Source organism: Schistocerca piceifrons, chromosome 5 (assembly GCF_021461385.2).
Source record: "Schistocerca piceifrons isolate TAMUIC-IGC-003096 chromosome 5, iqSchPice1.1, whole genome shotgun sequence".
In the NCBI taxonomy this organism is placed as follows: Eukaryota; Metazoa; Arthropoda; class Insecta; order Orthoptera; family Acrididae; genus Schistocerca; species Schistocerca piceifrons.
The window spans coordinates 256,448,706-256,466,754 of NC_060142.1; the positions used below are offsets into that span (position 1 = coordinate 256,448,706).

The 18,049-nt window shown below is 42.8% G+C and overlaps 1 protein-coding gene across 1 annotated transcript; it reads left to right on the forward strand.

Moving 5' to 3' along the window:
- Positions 1-294: 294 nt before the first annotated feature.
- On the forward strand, positions 295-17,144 carry LOC124798592 (ejaculatory bulb-specific protein 3-like). Its single transcript, XM_047262058.1, has 2 exons — positions 295-532; positions 16,849-17,144. The coding sequence occupies exons 1-2, from the start codon at positions 343-345 to the stop codon at positions 17,037-17,039; spliced, it is 381 nt and encodes a 126-aa protein (XP_047118014.1). The 5' UTR covers positions 295-342; the 3' UTR covers positions 17,040-17,144.
- Positions 17,145-18,049: the final 905 nt, after the last annotated feature.

Consider the following 18,049-nt stretch of genomic DNA (forward strand, 5'->3'; position numbering starts at 1 on the left):
ATGACCTTGTAACTTTAATTTAGGGAAATAATTAAATGAATAATAAACCCAGTTTTGCGAAAAGAATGAATAAATATTAACAATACCTCAAAATTGCATCTGACAATGTGAAACAGAGAAAGAAGAGAGAGAGAAGGTAGAGAGAGGCAGAGAGCAAAAGCTGAAGTGTGTGGCATGGCAGTGGCTGTGCTGCTGCAGTGGAGGGTGTAAGTAGGACGCATGGGCGTCGGCGTGTGGCGGGGACGACGGCCGCATATAAGGCGAGCGGTGCTCTCGCCGCGACACACACGGTAGCCGTATCAGTACCAGTACCACTACCAGTACCAGGTGAGCCGCATCGCCATGGTCCGCACGTTTGTCGCGCTGCTGATGCTCGGGGCGCTTGTGGCGGCGCAGGACAAGTACACCACCAAGTTCGACAGCGTCAACCTGGACGACATCCTCAACAACGACCGCCTGCTCAACAAATACGCGCAGTGCCTGCTCGACGCGGACGACCGCAACTGCACGCCTGACGCCAAGGAGCTGAAGAGTACGTACCCCGACACACCCGTCACTTTCCATACACGCAGAATATGTTTTCATTTTTCAAGTCCTATGACTTCCAATTGGTCTGATGTAGTTCTTCAGTTCTTCCTACCTTCCACCAATCTCTCCATCTCTACATAACTTCTTTAGCTTACATAATCTCTACTTCGAATCTCTAATTTTTGTTTCTCCGACAACTGTCCCCTCCTTTTCTTCTTACTGCTCCTTGATGCTTCTGCTTGTATCCCACACTCCAGTTTCTTCCTTTGATGAGGCTAGTCCTCTCACGTTCCTCATTCGCTCTTTCAGACGCTGCACCCTACGAAATTCGTCTGTTTACTTGATTTTTAATGTACTTCTGTTGCACGATATTTTCATTGCTTTCAGGTTCTGCCCTGGCTTTCCCATGACCCACCCTACCACGCAGTTCTGTGATCGAAGCATATTGTTTCCAGAACTTGATCCATAATTCCTTGGCAATATTTGACAATACATAAACTCCTGCATGCAACAGATACCTATTTTTGTTGACATCGTTAATCTGCTCGTGACGCCCTTCGTCCTTCGATCATAAACATAATTTTACTTCTTACAAAGAAGTACTCGTTCACTTCTTATATTATTACCATTCTTGATGTTTAGCAAGCCGATATTCTCACTTCCATCACTGTTCATCGTCGTCTTCAATTTGCTAATCCTAATCGTGTATTCTATGTTATCTAGTTACATAATTTATTCGTTAGACCGCCATGCCTCTATCAAGAATACATGTCATCTGCGAAATGTATGGTTGTCATTAATACATTGCAATATGACCACGGCAGAAGTTATTTTCTAAACAATGATATGATTCAATTCCGATTAGTTGTGCGGCATTCATATCACGTAGAACTAATAAGAGTGGTCGAGTAAATATTAATAATTATCATTATTATTATTACTCTTTATGTTATTAGTCCATTTTCTCCTTTTTATTGCATCGCACTTTTTTTCTCTTCGAGTTAGAAACTAGAAATGGGCAAAGTAACACACGAACTTTCATTTCTGAACGATTTTTGCTCGATGAACTTACAACAACGGTTATGGCTTCGTACTGAACTTCAGGATAAGTAGACTTAGCAACATCATATCCTCATTCTGATTTAGCTTTACTTAACCCATTTCAGGGGAATAAAACGTATGTTTTCCGTCTTGATGGTCATCCAATTGAGAAGTTTACTCCGCCTGAATATATCCAGGTGTTGACAAGGCTATTGACTCTTTGAGGCTTACGTCGGTGCTCAGTAGAACAACTCCTCAATTGTGGAAGACAGTTTCTGAGAAAACTAAACGTTTGGAGGGTGTAAGTAGACTTAGTAACATCATATCCTCATTCTGATTTAGCTTTACTTAACCCATTTCAGAGGAATAAAACGTATGTTTTCCGTCTTGATGGTCATCCAATTGAGAAGTTTACTCCGCCTGAATATATGCAGGTGTTGACAAGGCTCTTGACTATTTGAGGCTTACGTCGGTGCTCAGTAGAACAACTCCTCAATTGTGGAAGACAGTTTCTGAGAAAACTAAACGTTTGGAGGATTCCACCTTGGATCTCCTAAAATCGATTTCGGTCAATGCTGTTTAAACGATGTCGTTGTTTCCAACAGGCTGTTGATTTAAATTTCTTCCTAGCTTCCTGCCAGTTTCTATCACTTTGTCAATCCCAAGTCCACAATGAATGTCGACACATAATCCTCGCGAATAGTAAGAAATCTTATACAAAACTTACAACGGTCATATGTCCACATCCGGTTCCATGATTTTACCATCGCTCAAGTTATCTGAGAGGACAAATGATCATTGCCCGCCGTCTCAGGGTGACATGCATACAGTATTGTTGGCAGAGAATGTTTCGTTGTATGTTTTTGTCAGAGCTCGCATAAAACTCCTGTGTTGAAATACCCTCGCACCAATCATAGTAGGCTGCTAAGCGAAACAGCCAGACAGTCAGATATCATTTAAATTTGGATTAGTGATGATCAAGCTCATTCAGTGCTGCTATTAAGTTAATCAAAGCCCACATTAAAAAGCAAAATGCATTGTATTATAGACTTAATAAGTTTAGGCTTTTGTATGCTACCAAATTTAGCAGCACACTCCACTGGACAATTTTAAGCAGCAAAACACTGTGAACCAGCAGGCAGTGGAGCATGACGTATACACCATCCGTCAAAAAGTTTCGAGATTGATTTTATTCAAAAAATGGCTCTAAGGACTATGGGACTTAACATCTGAGGTCATCAGTCCCCTAGACTTAGAACTATTTAAACCTGACTAACCTAAGGACATCACTCACATCCATTGCCGAGGCAGGATTCGAACCTGCGACCGTAGCATCAGCACGGTTCCAGACTGAAGCGCCTAGAACCGCTCGGCCACAACGGCCGGCCCTGATTTTATTCCTGGCGTATAAGCGACTACGGTGGCAGCTTGAACTGTGTAAATAACAGATATGCTTTCGATCAGTTCGTTGTGAGCACGCAGTGTTAAGTAGTGGACCTGAGCCTGTAGTTTGTCAACGATGTTGCGTCACAAATCGCAATGCAATAACAAATGGTTCAAATGGCTCTGAGCACTATGGGACTCAACTGCTGGGGTCATTAGTCCCCTAGAACTTAGAACTAGTTAAACCTAACTAACCTAAGGACATCACAAACATCCATGCCCGGGGCAGGATTCGAACCTGCGACCGTAGCGGTCTTGCGGTTCCAGACTGCAGCGCCTTTAACCGCACGGCCACTTCGGCCGGCAATGCAATAACATATAAGTTTTTCAGGCATTCAGCAGAATACAAGAGAAACTTTTGTGCACAATGTTTCCCAAACATACTGACTCCCTAACAAAAACAACGAAGTGTGGAAGCCTTCCGCGACTTGATCGAAATACACTCGTTTCTGGAAAAAACTCTAATCTGGAAAAAATCACCACGGGTGACGAGACATGGTGTTATCAAGACGAACGTGCCACAAAACGACAAATTGCGGAAACTGACATGAAGACTTTGACTACATAATCTACATTCAAGCTAGTGTGACCGAAAAAAGGACGTTTCTGACAGTTTCACGTAATTGTATGAACGGTATGGGTGTTGCACTCTAGTGCGAGAAGACCGTGGAGAACAGCTGAAGCATTAAAACACCACCTTAACTTTTTTTTTTATTTTTCTCGATCCTGTCTCGAAACATTTTGGGCTGACGAGTTATTTGTTTAGCAGCGAAAGACGCAACACTGCAACATTCGGCAAGAGAGAATATTATACTGGCATATGTAAATACGTATGCAAGTAAGTATTACAGAAATGCGTTGAAACGTGGGAGTCAACTCTAGTGAAAGAGCGCTCTGTAGAAGGGGGGAAAAGCAGAAAATCGAACAAAAACAGGACCCCATAAGCAGCACTAAGTGAGCTAGATTATCAGTAATCTAAATTATAACGAATTATGATTGTAAGAATGTTTCGCTTAGCAGCCTACGTCGTCTGGTGCAAGGTTATTTCAGCAAATGGTATTTAGGCAATCTCTATTGACAATGTAAGTCAAACAGTCTCTATCAACAACACTGTGTTGTAAGGTCGTAATATGTTAATAAAAATATTATGCCAGTACGTAATAGTTAAAACGTTGTTAATAAAGAGAAATGTGTTCTTCAAATGTTAAAAAACACACTCATGTTTATACTACCGATCTCTTATTTCGGGTACTGTTAACATACGTACACATAATCTTACTCATACTATACAGATTGTTTCTAGTTTCAGTTCGAAACCGCTGACGGTTAATATTCACCTGAAATACAGGGTAGTGCGATTGCGGGGCCATTGAAATAGCAGGGCCCGTAGCAGGCTACGTGTTGCACGGATGAACCGCTTCTAAGCTGGCGGCCTCTGGTCCCCTAATGCTTCCCTTCTGTGCCCACTTCACGCATGGCGCCGCCGAATGGCTGCACTACCAGTTTGCACGCTGGCCTTTGGCGGGTACAGTGACCTAGGCGAGTGCGGCCTGTGCGAGTACCGGGCTGTCGCTTTCACTGCGGTGAGTCACCGGGCACGGACCCTGCCGGACTAGCTAGCTGCACGTCTGCAAGCCGGACTCCTGCTGCAAGTGCGCCTGTCTTAGGCTTAGAGCGACTGCATTCTCATAATGTGCTCATTGCAGACGGCGTAGTGCTCTGACAAGGGAACCTCCCCATCGCACCCCCCTCAGATTTCTTTATAAGTTGGCACAGTGGATAGGCCTTGAAAAACTGAACACAGATCAATCGAGAAAACAGGAAGAAGTTGTGTGGAACTATGAAAAAATAAGCAAAATATACAAACTGAGTAGTCCAAGCGAAGATAGCCAACATCAAGCACAATATGACCTTAGGAGCGCCGTGGTCCCGTGGTTAGCGTGAGCAACTGCGGAGCGAGAGGTTCTTGGTTCAAGTCTCCCTATAGCGAAAAATTTTTCTTTATTTTCGCAAAGTTATGATCTGTCCATTTGTTCATTGACGTCTCTGTTGACTGTAATAAGTTTAGTGTTTGCGTTTTTCGACCGCACCGCAAAAACGTGCGATTAGTAGACGAAAGGACGTGACTCTTCAATGAGAACCGAAAACATTTGATCGCAAGGTCATAGGTCAACAGATTCCTCCACAGGAAAACACGTCTGATATATTCTATACGACACTGATGACGGTATGTGCGTCACATGACAGGAATATGTTGTCCACCCACATAACTTGTACACTTGGCGAATGGGTAAAAACATTCTCCTACGTTGCCCGATTTAGGTTTTCTTGTGGATATGATAATTACTCCAAAAAAAGTGATGAAAACATAAGAGTTTGTCACATAAACTGCAACAAATGAATCCAACAGTTTCACAGTCGCTCACTTTTCCTTGTGCTCTGTCAAAACATATGTTTTTAACGTTTTCAAATTTTTCCGTGTGTAGACCGACAAATACTGCATATGTCCAAGCAAATCTGAACATGTCCTGGAATTTTGGAGAGCGAAGTTGATTATGTGTGAGTGCTTGAACCTTGATAATTGTCTGAAAATAAAAAATTAAAATTTTCGCTCGAAGGAAGACGTGAACCAAGGATCTGTCGCTCCGCAGCTGCTCACGCTAACCACGGAACCATGGCGCTCCTGTGTTCAGTTTGTCCCAGATGTTGCATATCATTCGCATGGATTACTCAATTTGTATATTTTGCTTAATTTTTCAGAGTTCTACACAATTTCTTCCTGTTTTCTCGATTGATCTGTGTTCAGTTTTTCAAGGCCTATCCACTGTGCCAACTTATAACTAAATCTGAGGGGGGTGCGATGGAGAGGTTCCCTTGTGAGCTGCGCAGATAGTCTTCTGCATCAGTTTCATACAATTTCATTGTAACTGTAGATCGAGGCTCGATCTGTATCGTTCGCCGACTGTACCTCTTCACAAAACTAAGACAACCTCTACATTCTTCTCTTCTGCTGCCACCGATCATGCTGTTCGTGTACAATAAGCTGCAGCATTTCTTTGTTGTCATCGCAATAACCTTGTCATAATAACTGGAAGGTGTTATCTTTCAGCCTGTTAACGAGGAAATCGCTGTTTTTGTCTCTCCGTACTCTTTCCCCTTCTTTCTTTCAGTTGACTAAGCTTATCTCTGTACAGGATGATTGTTACTAACGTTTAAAAAACCCCGAAGCGACAAAGATGATGCTGAGACAAGTAATTTCTATATAAGACACATGTGACCTCAAATGTCGGGAAATACCCCAGAAGTGTGTGACGAGTACTGAACATGTAACGCCACCAGATGAGGTGCCTCAACAAGGCTATGGGTCTGTCACTAGCTCCGGGCCTACGTGCGCGACTTAAATGCGTGGAGCTCAGGTTTATTTACTGGATTCGCGGTCTCCGCTGGTTTATTGCAAAGTACACTACAACAAAAACTTACCGTATTGAGTCACTACTAAATGAGTAGAAGCTTCCGAATTGTGTCAAAATGGTTCAAATGGCGCTGAGCACCATGTGACTTAACATCTGAGGTCATCAGTCCCCTAGTACTCAGAACAGCTTAAACCTAACTAACCTACGGACATCACACACTTCCATGCCCGAGACAGGATTCGAAGCTGCGACCGTAGCGGTCACGCGGTTCCAGACTGTAGCCCCTAGAACCGCTCGGCCACCCCGGCCGGCCGGAATTGTGTCGTTACCAGTGAACGACGTACGTTTCCTACACTAAATAATGTCTGTAAACAAAAAAAAAAGGGAAAGAGGAAAGAAACGCAAAATAAGAACATCTTCTGCTTGGTTAGTGGGAGGACAGTAATTTTGTAACAATGCGTCTACAACAGATCATATTTACAAAAAGTGTTAGAAATTTTTCACTGTTGTGCAGCGATGTGTAGCGCTGCCCCCTACTGGTTAATGTAGGGTCGACAAGCCAAACAGCTACACGTGTGGCGAGATATGTCATCTGGTGGCGTCACATGTTCAATACTTGTCATTAAATTTTGAGGTATTGCCTTATATCCATGCGTCTTATATTAAATTAATTGTCGCACCGGCATCTACGTCGCTTCGAGTGTTCTTAAACGTTAATAAGAATAACGCTGTATATAAAAGGAAATGTCCTGATTGGCTGACTGACTGACCCATTAGCGCCCAGCCCAAACCGTTAAGGAAAGAAACTTGTATTTGGTAACTACGTTGATCTTACGTTGCAGGCGACGTATAAGAAGAGACGAGAAGCAGCTGATGAAAGGCTTTTTTTATTAAATACATTGCTATTAAGACAATTTTGAGCTAGAAACATGAAAATTGGTATTTGGTTTATGAAATAAAGAAGTACGTGTTTCACGGTTGAACACCAAAATCTGTCGTCTGGCGAGGAGTCATTCTTGTGAGAAACTGACCACACAGTCTCGAAATTGGAAGCGTGAAAACAATGGCTGACAGACTCCGCTATTTTTCAGACTGGTCAACAAATCAGTTCGGTTGCAGACCACATCAAAATTTCCCGCCATATTGAGGGTCGAAGCAGAGTTCAACATAATCAGGAAAACAATTTCCATTTTGTAAAGGCCTATTGAGTGCCGATTTTGGTTAATACGTACCCTCATCAGGCCATCCCCTGGCACTCAGTTGTCAACCTCGCTCTCCCAATTAGGTGTGTCATGCACAAACATTGCCCATATAATCATGGACAACGAGAGGTAGACGCTTCAGCATTCTTGTCGATAATCGACCGACTGCTTTTTTGTCATCATATGAGAGATAACGTGTTGTTACATAGAACTGCGGGACATTAAACTGCAGCAGCTAGCAGTTATCCGAACGGTGCGTTTTCAGATTGGTGACCCACACGCCTGACCGGTACTCTGCTATTATACACTGAAATTCATGGACAATAAAATGAATCTGTCACTCGGCGGTGCATAGTTTCAGGTCACTTATACTAAAAGCCAGTGCAGACGGTCAGATGGTGCGGTGTGGCGCAGTTCCGACGCAGCTGTAGCAAGTGGTGCATCCTCATTCCCGCAGCAGAGAAAGTGCGATGGCGCTTGCTTACCTCATCCGCCAGCCAGCACTGACCTACTCCACGTGTGTGTGTGAGTGACCGCTGCCTGGCACACACACACACACACACACACACACACACACACACACAGCTGTTTGCTTACTGGCTACAGGGAAGCACTTGAGCTGCGCCGCCGACTCCGTGAACCGGTGTTTTTGCAGCAGAAAATGTTTACAGCAGGCTCCGTCTTGAACAAATTGGAAAACATGACATTTCTACAAGTACCATAGGCAGCTTTCTTGTTGTGTAACCTGGCGAACGTAAATCGTGCCTACGTTCTGTCGACATCTTTCGCAATGTGTACACCGACAGACTGCGAGAGGTTATAGAGGATAGGTACTCATATATAGCACTCTCATCCAACGGCGATACGGAGCGGATCGACAACTACCAAACAGCCCATTCAACAGCAAACGTCAAGTTTCTCCCCAATAGACCTCATTTTTAATTTATTGTTTATTTGATCTGGCAATATTAGGGCCATCGGGTACTCTCTTATAGTTAACAAGGTGTTCTACATATTTCACATTACATTATATAGATAAAGAAGAGCGTTTCTTTGTCTGTTTGCTCGTTTATAATCTATACAAATCTACAGTTTTATTCAGATATTGACGAAATTTTGCTTACTTTATCTTCAAGATAAGAGGGAGATCAGTGTCTATAAAAGATTTCGTAATATGACTTGAAACATACATGAATGTATGTATAAAGGCGAAACGTATATATGTAGTATATAATGGCGAAAGGTTATTACCAAATATCTCCATATATATATATATATATATATATATATATATATATATATATATATATATATATATATATATAGGGTGAGTCACCTAACGTTACCGCTGGATATATTTCGTAAACCACATCAAATACTGACGAACAGATTCCACAGACCGAACGTGAGGAGAGGGGCTAGTATAATTGTTTAATACTAACCATACAAAAATGCACGGAAGTATGTCTTCTAACACAAACCTACGTTTTTTTTAATGGAACCCCGTTAGTTTTGTTAGCACATCTGAACATATAAACAAATACGTAATCAGTGCCGTTTGTTGCATTGTAAAATGTTAATTATATCCGGAGATATTGTAACCTAAAGTTGACGCTTGAGTACCACTCCTCCGCTGTTCGATGGTGTGTATCGGAGAGCACCGAATTACGTAGGGATCCAAAGGGAACGGTGATGGACCTTAGGTACAGAAGAGAATGGAACAGCACATTACGTCCACATGCTAAAACCTTTTTATTGGTCGTTTTCACTGTCGCACATGTACATTACCATGAGGGGTGAGGTACACGTACACACGTGGTTTCCGTTTTCAATTACGGAGTGGAATAGAGTGTGTCCCGACATGTCAGGCCAATAGATGTTCAATGTGGTGGCCAGATATTAGGCCAGCGTCTTCCAGGGGCGGAAACCAACAACAAAGAAAGATTCTGCGAATATTTTTGTTTTTTTAATGGGCACAGCTAGGATACTAGTGAAACAGGATTTGGTATTTCGATTACGATGATATAACAGGTATTTATTCCCTGATGCAATGTACTGGGGTGTTTGAGCACGAAAGAGCCGGTGAAGTAGACATACCGTAATTTGTTTGTCCCGCATCTACCCTAACAGGGCGTACGAAGCACTGACATGGTCTTATAGACGAAGTTCGCTGATGTAACGCACACAAGCACTAGTGGTTAGTACCAACACTCTAGCGTTTTCTCTATTCGAGGCGTATTAAATTACAACACAACAGTGTTGATACGGAAGAACGAGTGGTTGCGCGAATTTATATATCACACATATCTTGTTGAATTATGTTCCGAAAGTTTTTGAGGGCACAGAGGCGAACAGAAATCTTCCGGCACAAGGCGACAGTATTTTCCACGTTCTTAACTGTTTTATGATATGGTAACGGGATATCATCGAGCAGAATAGGAGGCACTTATATGCGGAATCCTAAAACTATTAATTTCTGATGAGATAATAAGATTACTTGTCACTCTCTTTGCCTTTAGTTTTAGCCCCAGGCTTTGCTCCCACATTGCCGCTGTAGGCAGATCATCATTCACCTGGACGATCCTAATATTAATATCGTCAGTCCGGCACTTACGTGAATCGGAGGCCTTCAGCATAGAAATAATATTTTCATATAGGTTGAACCGATGAATTATCATTGACACTGAAGCGAAACAAAAGTGGGCCTACGACTGAATCCTGTGGCATCCTTAGAGAGAATGCTTCCCGGACAACATTTCATTTCCATAGGCATTACTGTCTGTTTTTCATTAGCTTTCAAACCAGTTCATTGAATCTTCTTGCAGTAGACCTAACAGCATGGTGTCAAACGTGTCCACGCACATCACAAAAGATTAAACACAACCAAGTGCAGTGGCATCACAGAGCAAATAGTAAGAACTCTCGTTTGTTCTCAAAGAGGTTGCCCAGAGCCAGCGCTGGCACCTATACATTCAGCGGTCTGTAACGCCATTCGATGACGTTCCCTGACATATTACCAACTCCAGTTTCTTTCTCTTGTAGTATTTCCGTATTACTCCCGCGTTGATCGAACCAAACGGTAGAGAAACGAGCACTACGCTCCTCGACTACTTCGATGTCTCCCTTTAATCTGGCCCGATGGGAATCCCAAACACCCAAGCAGTAGCCTGCTCAAGAATGGGTCGTTATGCACTCAGTCTCCTTTATATATGCGTCACACTTTCATAGAATTCTCTCAATAAACCGAGGCCAGCCATTCGCCTTCCAAAGTAACGACCTTACCTGTTCGTTCCATTTCCTGTGGCCCATCAGCGTTACAACTGAATATTTAACTGACGAGACTGTCTCAAGAAACCCACCACTCATACTATATTCGAACATCAAGGAATATTTTTCCTTACATATCTGCATTAATTTATGCTTTTCGCTTTTAGTGCAAGCTGACATAAAGCAAACTACACTATGTGACCAAATGTATCCGGATACCAAACAAATAAAAAATATTTTTTTCATATTAGGTTCATTGTGCTGCCACCAACTGCCAGGTACTCCATATCAGTGACCTCAGTAGCCATTAGACATCGTGAGGGAGTAGAATGGGGCGCTCCGCGGGAACTCATGGACTTCCAACGTAGTCAAGTGATTGGGTGTCACTCGTGTCATACGCCTGCAAGCGAGGTTTCCACACTCCTTAACATCCCTAGGTCCACTGTTTCCGATGTGGTAGTGAAGTGCAAACGTGAAGAGATACGTACAGCACAAACGCGTAGAGGCCGATCTAGTCTGTTGAGTGACAGAGACCGCCGATAGTTGAAGAGGGTCGTAATGTGAAATAGGCAGACATCTATCCAGACCATACCACAGGAATTCTAATCTGCATTAGGATCCATTGCAAGTACTACAACAGTCAGGCGGGAGGTGAGAAAATTTGGATTTCAGGGTAGATATGCCGCTCATAAGTCACACATCACGCCGGTAAATGCCAAACCACACCTCGCTTGGTGTAAGGAGCGTGATTGGACGACTGAACAGTGGAAAAACGTTGTATGGAATGACGAATCACGTTACACAATGTGGCGATCCGATGGCGGGGCATGGGTATAGCGAATGCCTTGTGAACGTCATCTGCCAGAGTGTTTAGTGCCAACAGTAAAATGCGCAGGCGGTGGTGTTAGTCTGTGGTCGTGTTTTTAATTGAGGTGGCTTGCATCACTTTCTTTTGCGTGGCACTATCACAGCACAGGCCTACATTGATGTTTTAAGCACCTTCTTGCTTCCCACTGTTGAAGAACAATTCGAGGATGGGGACTGCATCTTTCAACACGATCGAGCATACGTTCATAGTGCACGGCTTGTGGCGAATTGGTTACACGACAATAACATCCCTGTAATGGACTGGCCTGCACACAGTCCTGGTCTGAATCTTATAGAACACTTCTGGGATGTTTTGGAACGCCGATTTCGTGCCAGGCCTCATCGACCGACATCGATACCTCTCCTCAGTACAGCTCTCCGTGATGAATGGCTGCCATACCCCAAGAAATCTTTCAGCACGTGATTGAACATACGGCTGCGAGAGTGGAAGGTGACATCAAGGCTAAGGGTGGGCCAACACCATACTGAATTCCATCATTACCGATGGAGCACGTCACAAACTTATAAGTCACTTTCAGCCAGGTATCCGGATACTTTCGATCACATAGTGACATAGTGTAGAAATACTATCAAAGTCATCTTTTATCCTCCTTTTTTTGGTCATCGGTCTTCTGGCTGGTTTGATGCGGCCAGCCAAGAATTCCTCTCCTGTGCTAACCTCTTCATCTCAGCGTAGCACTTGCAACTTACGTCCTCAATTATTTGCTGGATGGATCTCTGTCTTTCTCTACAGTTTTTGCCTTCTACAGGTCCCTCTAGTACGATGGAAGTCATTCCCTCGTGTCTTAAACATATGTCCTCTAATCCTGTCCCTTCTCCTTTATCAGTGTTTTCATCATGTTCCTTTCCTCTCCGATTCTGCACAGAACCTCCTCATTCCTTGCCTTATCAGTCCACCTAATTTTCAAAATTCGTCTGTATCACCACATCTCAAATGCTTCGATTCTCATCTGTTCCGATTTTCCCGAAATCCATGTTTGACTACCATACAATGCTGTACTCCAGACAAACATTCTCAGAAATTTATTCCTCAAATTAAGGCCTATGTTTGAGACTAGTAGACTTCTCATGCCCAGGAATGCCCTTTCTGCCATTGATAGTCTGCTTTTGGCGTCCTTGCTCCGTCCGTCATTGGTTATTCTTCTACCAGGTATCAGAATTCCTTAACTTCATCTACCTCGTGACCATCAATCCTGATGTTAAGTTTCTCGCTGTTCTCATTTCTACCACTCCTCATTACCTTCGTCTTTCTTCGATTTCCTCTCAATCCATACTTTGTACTCATTAGACTGTTCATTCCGTTCAGCAGGTCATTTAATTCTTCTTCACTTTCACTCAGGATACAATGTCATCAGCGAATCGTATCATTGATATCCTTTCACCTTGTATTTTAATTCCACTCCTGAACCTTTCTTTTATTTCCATCATTGCTTCCTCGATGTATAGATGGAAGAGTAGGGGTGAAAGGCTACAGCATTGTCTTACACCCTTCTTAATACGAGCACTTCGTTCTTGATCGTCCACTCTTATTATTCCCTCTTGGTTGTTGTACATATTGTATATGACCCGTCTCTCCCTATAGCTTACCCCTACTTTTTTCAAAATCTCGAACAGCTTGCACCATTTTATATTTTCGAACGCTTTTTCCAGGTCGACAAATCCTATGAAAGTGTCTTGATTTTTCTTTAGCCTTGCTTCCATTATTAGCCGTAACGTCAGAATTGCCTCTCTCGTCGCTTTACTTTTCCTAAAGCCAAACTGATCGTCACCTAGCGCATCCTCAATTTTCTTTTCCATTCTTCTGTATATTATTCTTGTCAGCAACTTGGTTGCATGAGCTGTTAAGCTAATTGTGCACTAATTCTCGCTCTTGTTAGCTCATACCGTCGTCGGAATTGTGTGGATAATACTTTTCCGAAAGTCAGAAGGTATGTTGCCAGACTCAAGCAATCTACACACCAACGTAAAAAGTCATTTTGTTACCACTTCCCCCATGATTTCAGAAATTCTGATGGAATGTTATCTATCCCTTTTGCCTTATTTGATCTTAATCCGTCCAAAGCTCTTTTAAATTCTGAATCCAATACCGGGTCCCCTATCTCTTCGAAATCGACTCCTGTTTCTTCATCTTTCACATCAGACAAATCTTCCACCTCATTGAGACTTTCAATATTTTTTTTCCACCTATCCACTCTCTCGTTTGCATTTAACAGTGGATTTCCCGTTGCACTCTTAATGTTATCAACCATGCTTTTAATGTCACCGAAGGTTGTTTTGACTTTCCTGTATGCTGAGTATGTCCTTCCGACAATCATTTCTTTTTCGATGTCTTCACATTTTTTCTGTAGCCATTTCGTCTTAGCTTCCCTGTACTTCCTATTTATTTCATTCCTCAGCGAGTTTCGTTTCTCTATTCCTGAGTTTCCCGGAACATTTTTGTACTTCCTCCTTTCATCGATCAATTGAAGTATTTCTTCTGTTAACCATGGTTTCTTCGCAGTTACCTTCTTTGCACCTATGTTTTCCTTCCCAACTTCTGTGATGGCCCTATCTAGAGATGCCCAATTCTCTTCAACTTTAGTACCTACTGAGGCATTCCTTGTTGCCGTATATACAGCCATAGAGAACTTCAAGCGTATCTCATCATTCCTTATCACTTCCGTATCCCACTTCTTTGTGTATTGATTCTTCCTGACTAATGTCTTAAACTTGAGCCTACTGTTCATCACTAGTATATTGTGATCTGAGTCTATATGTGCTCCTGGGTACACGTTACAATCCAGTATCTGATTTCGAATCTCTGTCTGACTATGATGTAATGTAAGTGAAATATTCCCATATCACCGAGCATTTTCCAAGTATACCTCCTCCTCTTGTGATTTCGCTATTACTAGCTGAAATTTATTACAGAACTCAATTAGTCTTTCTCCTCTCTCATTACTTGTCCCAAACACATTTTCTACTGTAATCTTCCCTTCTACTCCTTCCACTATAACTGCATTCCAGTCCCCCACGACTATTAGATTTTCATCCCCCTTTACATACTATATTACCCTTTCAATATCCTCATACACTTCGTCATCTCTTCCTCTTCAGCTTCCGACGTCGGCATGTATACCTGAGATATCGTTCTCGGTTTGCTGTCAGTTCTGATAAGAATAATCCTGTCACTGAACTGTTCACAGTAACACACTCTCTGCCATACCTTCCTATTCATAACGAATCCTACTCTCGTTATACCATTTTCTGCTGCTGTTGATATCACCCTATACTCATCTGACCTGAAACTCTAGTCTTCTTTCCACTTCACTTCACTGACCCCTACTATATCTAGATTGAGCCTTTGCATTTCCATTTTCAGATTTTCTAATTTCCCTACCACGTTCAAGCTTCTGACATTCCACGCCCCGACTCGTAGAACGTTATCCTTTCGTAGATTATTCAATCTTTTTCTCATGGTAACCTCCCCCTTGGCACTCCCCTCCCGGAGATCCGAATGGGGGACTATTCCGGAATCTTTTGCCAATGGAGAGATCATCATGACACTTCTTCAATTACAGGCCATATGTCCTGTGGATACACGTTACGTGTCCTTAATGCAGTGGTTTCCATTGCCTTCTGCAGCCTCATGTCGTTGATCATTGCTGATTCTTCCGCCTATAGGGGCAATTTCCCACCCCTAGGACAAGAGAGTGCCCTGAACCTATATCCGCTCCTCCGCTCTCTTTGACAAGGCCGTTGGCGGTATGTGGGTGACTTCTTATGCCGAAAGTATCCTATATTCACTCAACGGCGATACTTTTTGTTACACTACAGCGTCATCACGAATTAGTCGCAGACTGCTGCTCACCCTGTCAGGGCACTTACGTATGTAGTCGACAAAAGTGGTCACATCACACTGCCCTGGGGACTCCTGATAATACCCTTGTCCATGACGAAAATTCGTCCTACAGAACAACGTACTGGGTTCTGTTACTTAAGAAGTCTTCGGGTCATCACATATCTAAGAACATATTCCGTATGCTCGGACCTTCGTTAACGATCTTCAGCGTGGGATCGCGTCAAACGCTTTCCATGTAAGGTTGGCTGGTTGATACGGGGGTTGGTACCAAACAGTGAGATCATCGATCCCATTCGATTCGGGGAAGATAGAGCAAGAAGTAGGCCGTGCCCTTTGAAAGGAACAATCCCGGCATTTGCCTCAAGCGAGTTTGAACCGTCGTCCTCCAGAGTGTGAGTCCAGTGTGCTAACCACTGCGCCACCTCGCCCGGTCCACATACGGTTCTAGGAACATGGAATCCGCCCGTTGCCCTGCACCAACGGTTCACAGGACGTTGTCAAGAAAAATGTAGTCGGGTTGTCTTACGTGCAATTTTGATTTTGGCAGATTTGTAGACAGAGCCTTTACTCTCACTGTGAAATTTCTTACTTTCAACATACTCCCAAGAATTCTACAACAAACCGACGATAAGAACATCACCCAAACACACAGTAAATTATTACTATTGTTCTTAGGTGAAAAATTGCCATGCATCGAACAGTTATATGAACAGTATACCTAAGGATATTCAGGTGCGAATGATATTTTGACTTTACTCACAAATAATAATTTTCCAGTCACATAGAATACCAACGCTCTTTTAATTGCCAGAGCCAGCCAGCACTCGAAGTTTCTCATTGACTGTTGTTAGCCCCTGCATCGGTCTAATCGACATTTCCGTTTATTTAGTGCTACGGATAATATACTCTAATTAGAAATATATAGTACTCGAGAACCTCACCAAGGTATCTGAACGCTTACCACATGAGGTCTGAACTGCAATGAAGGCTATTTAGAAGTGGGACGTAGCTGTATCTAGTACAGTGATCAAGACGGTTAGAGCTTCGTCAAGTACTACATTCGTCTTTGCCGTGCTATACAGCATTCAGCTTCTTTTGGACTATGTACGTTGTTGGTCAAAATATATTTAATTTTCTTGATTGTATAGAAATAGAAGTATACATCTAAACCGTTTTCCGTGCTTGGTGTTGTACAGTGAGCATGTTTTCCCTCTTCTGTTTACAGAGGCCATCCCAGACGCGCTGACCAACGAGTGCGCTAAGTGCAGCGAGAAGCAGAAGGCGGGCACGGAGAAGGTGGCCAAGTTCCTCCTGGAGAAGAAGCCCGACCTCTGGAAGCAGCTGGAGGCCAAATACGACCCCAACGGAGAGTACCGCAAGCGCTACGACGACAGGATCAAGAAGATCAAGTCGTGAGGACCCGCAGTAGGCTCCACTGCTCTGATTCTTAACTAGAGACACAATCAATTATATATGTAACATATTTTTTGTAATACACTTAATAAATGTGGTCGTAGACTATTTGTTCAGTACCTTAATCCGAGCGGCCACCATGTACCTCAATCCCTTCGAGATGCTTACGGAGACACAACTTGGCCCCTTACAGTGTGCTTTCTAGACAAAGTCCTTCTCGACAGATGTATGAGAGTGTCTTCAACTTCTCGGTAAGAAGACGTATGTGTCTTCCACAACTCAAAGGAGAGAATGACTACTGAATATTTTTGGAGAATTTTTCCTAAGAGTGGCTAGCAACGAGCTTCATAAATTATAATAATAATAATAATTCTGGAGCAATAATTGGGTACCCGTAATCTGAAAGTAAGGCAGTTCACTTGTATGGCCGCTAGTGATAGGTGCACTCAGTATTGTTTTCAATATGCGATTATTCCAAACTGCAAATTTTCTTCACAACAGTTTAATTTAACTCTAAATCTAACCCAATTAAGGCACGGGTTTCTCATACTTGTACAGGACAGTATCGATTCACAAGGTTAGCTCCCTATTTTCCGTTCACATGCCCGTATAAACGAAACTGCCTTTGAGAAGAAATTATTGTTAGATTCTCAGTGCAGTCTCATAAAAATTATCGAAGCTATTGCCTGCAGCTAGCGGTCGTAAATAATCTCCATCACAGATGCAGTGTCACCTTCTCCATGTAATAAGTTTCACGTGACACATAACTTTACGCGACTCTAGCAGCATAGAACCATTCAATGGATCATCACTTTCGCATTGCTGCAGGCGGTCATAAAAAATGCCATCGGTGTCTATAACAGCTCATAATACAACATTGAGCTATCCCGGCTGAGGTATGCAATATATATCGCCATTAATTTGCTTTATTTTTCTTTAAACTCTAGTAGGCGTAATCAAACATCGTCACACGAGTAATAAAGTGTTCAGTCTTCCTCTGGGTTCTACTAAAT

Coding starts and splice junctions, on each gene's coding strand:
- LOC124798592 (XM_047262058.1), top strand. CDS start 343: ATGGTCCGCACGTTTGTCGCGCTGCTGATGCTCGGGGCGCTTGTGGCG. Junction 533..16,848: donor TGACGCCAAGGAGCTGAAGA/GTACGTACCCCG, acceptor TTCTGTTTACAG/AGGCCATCCCAGACGCGCTG.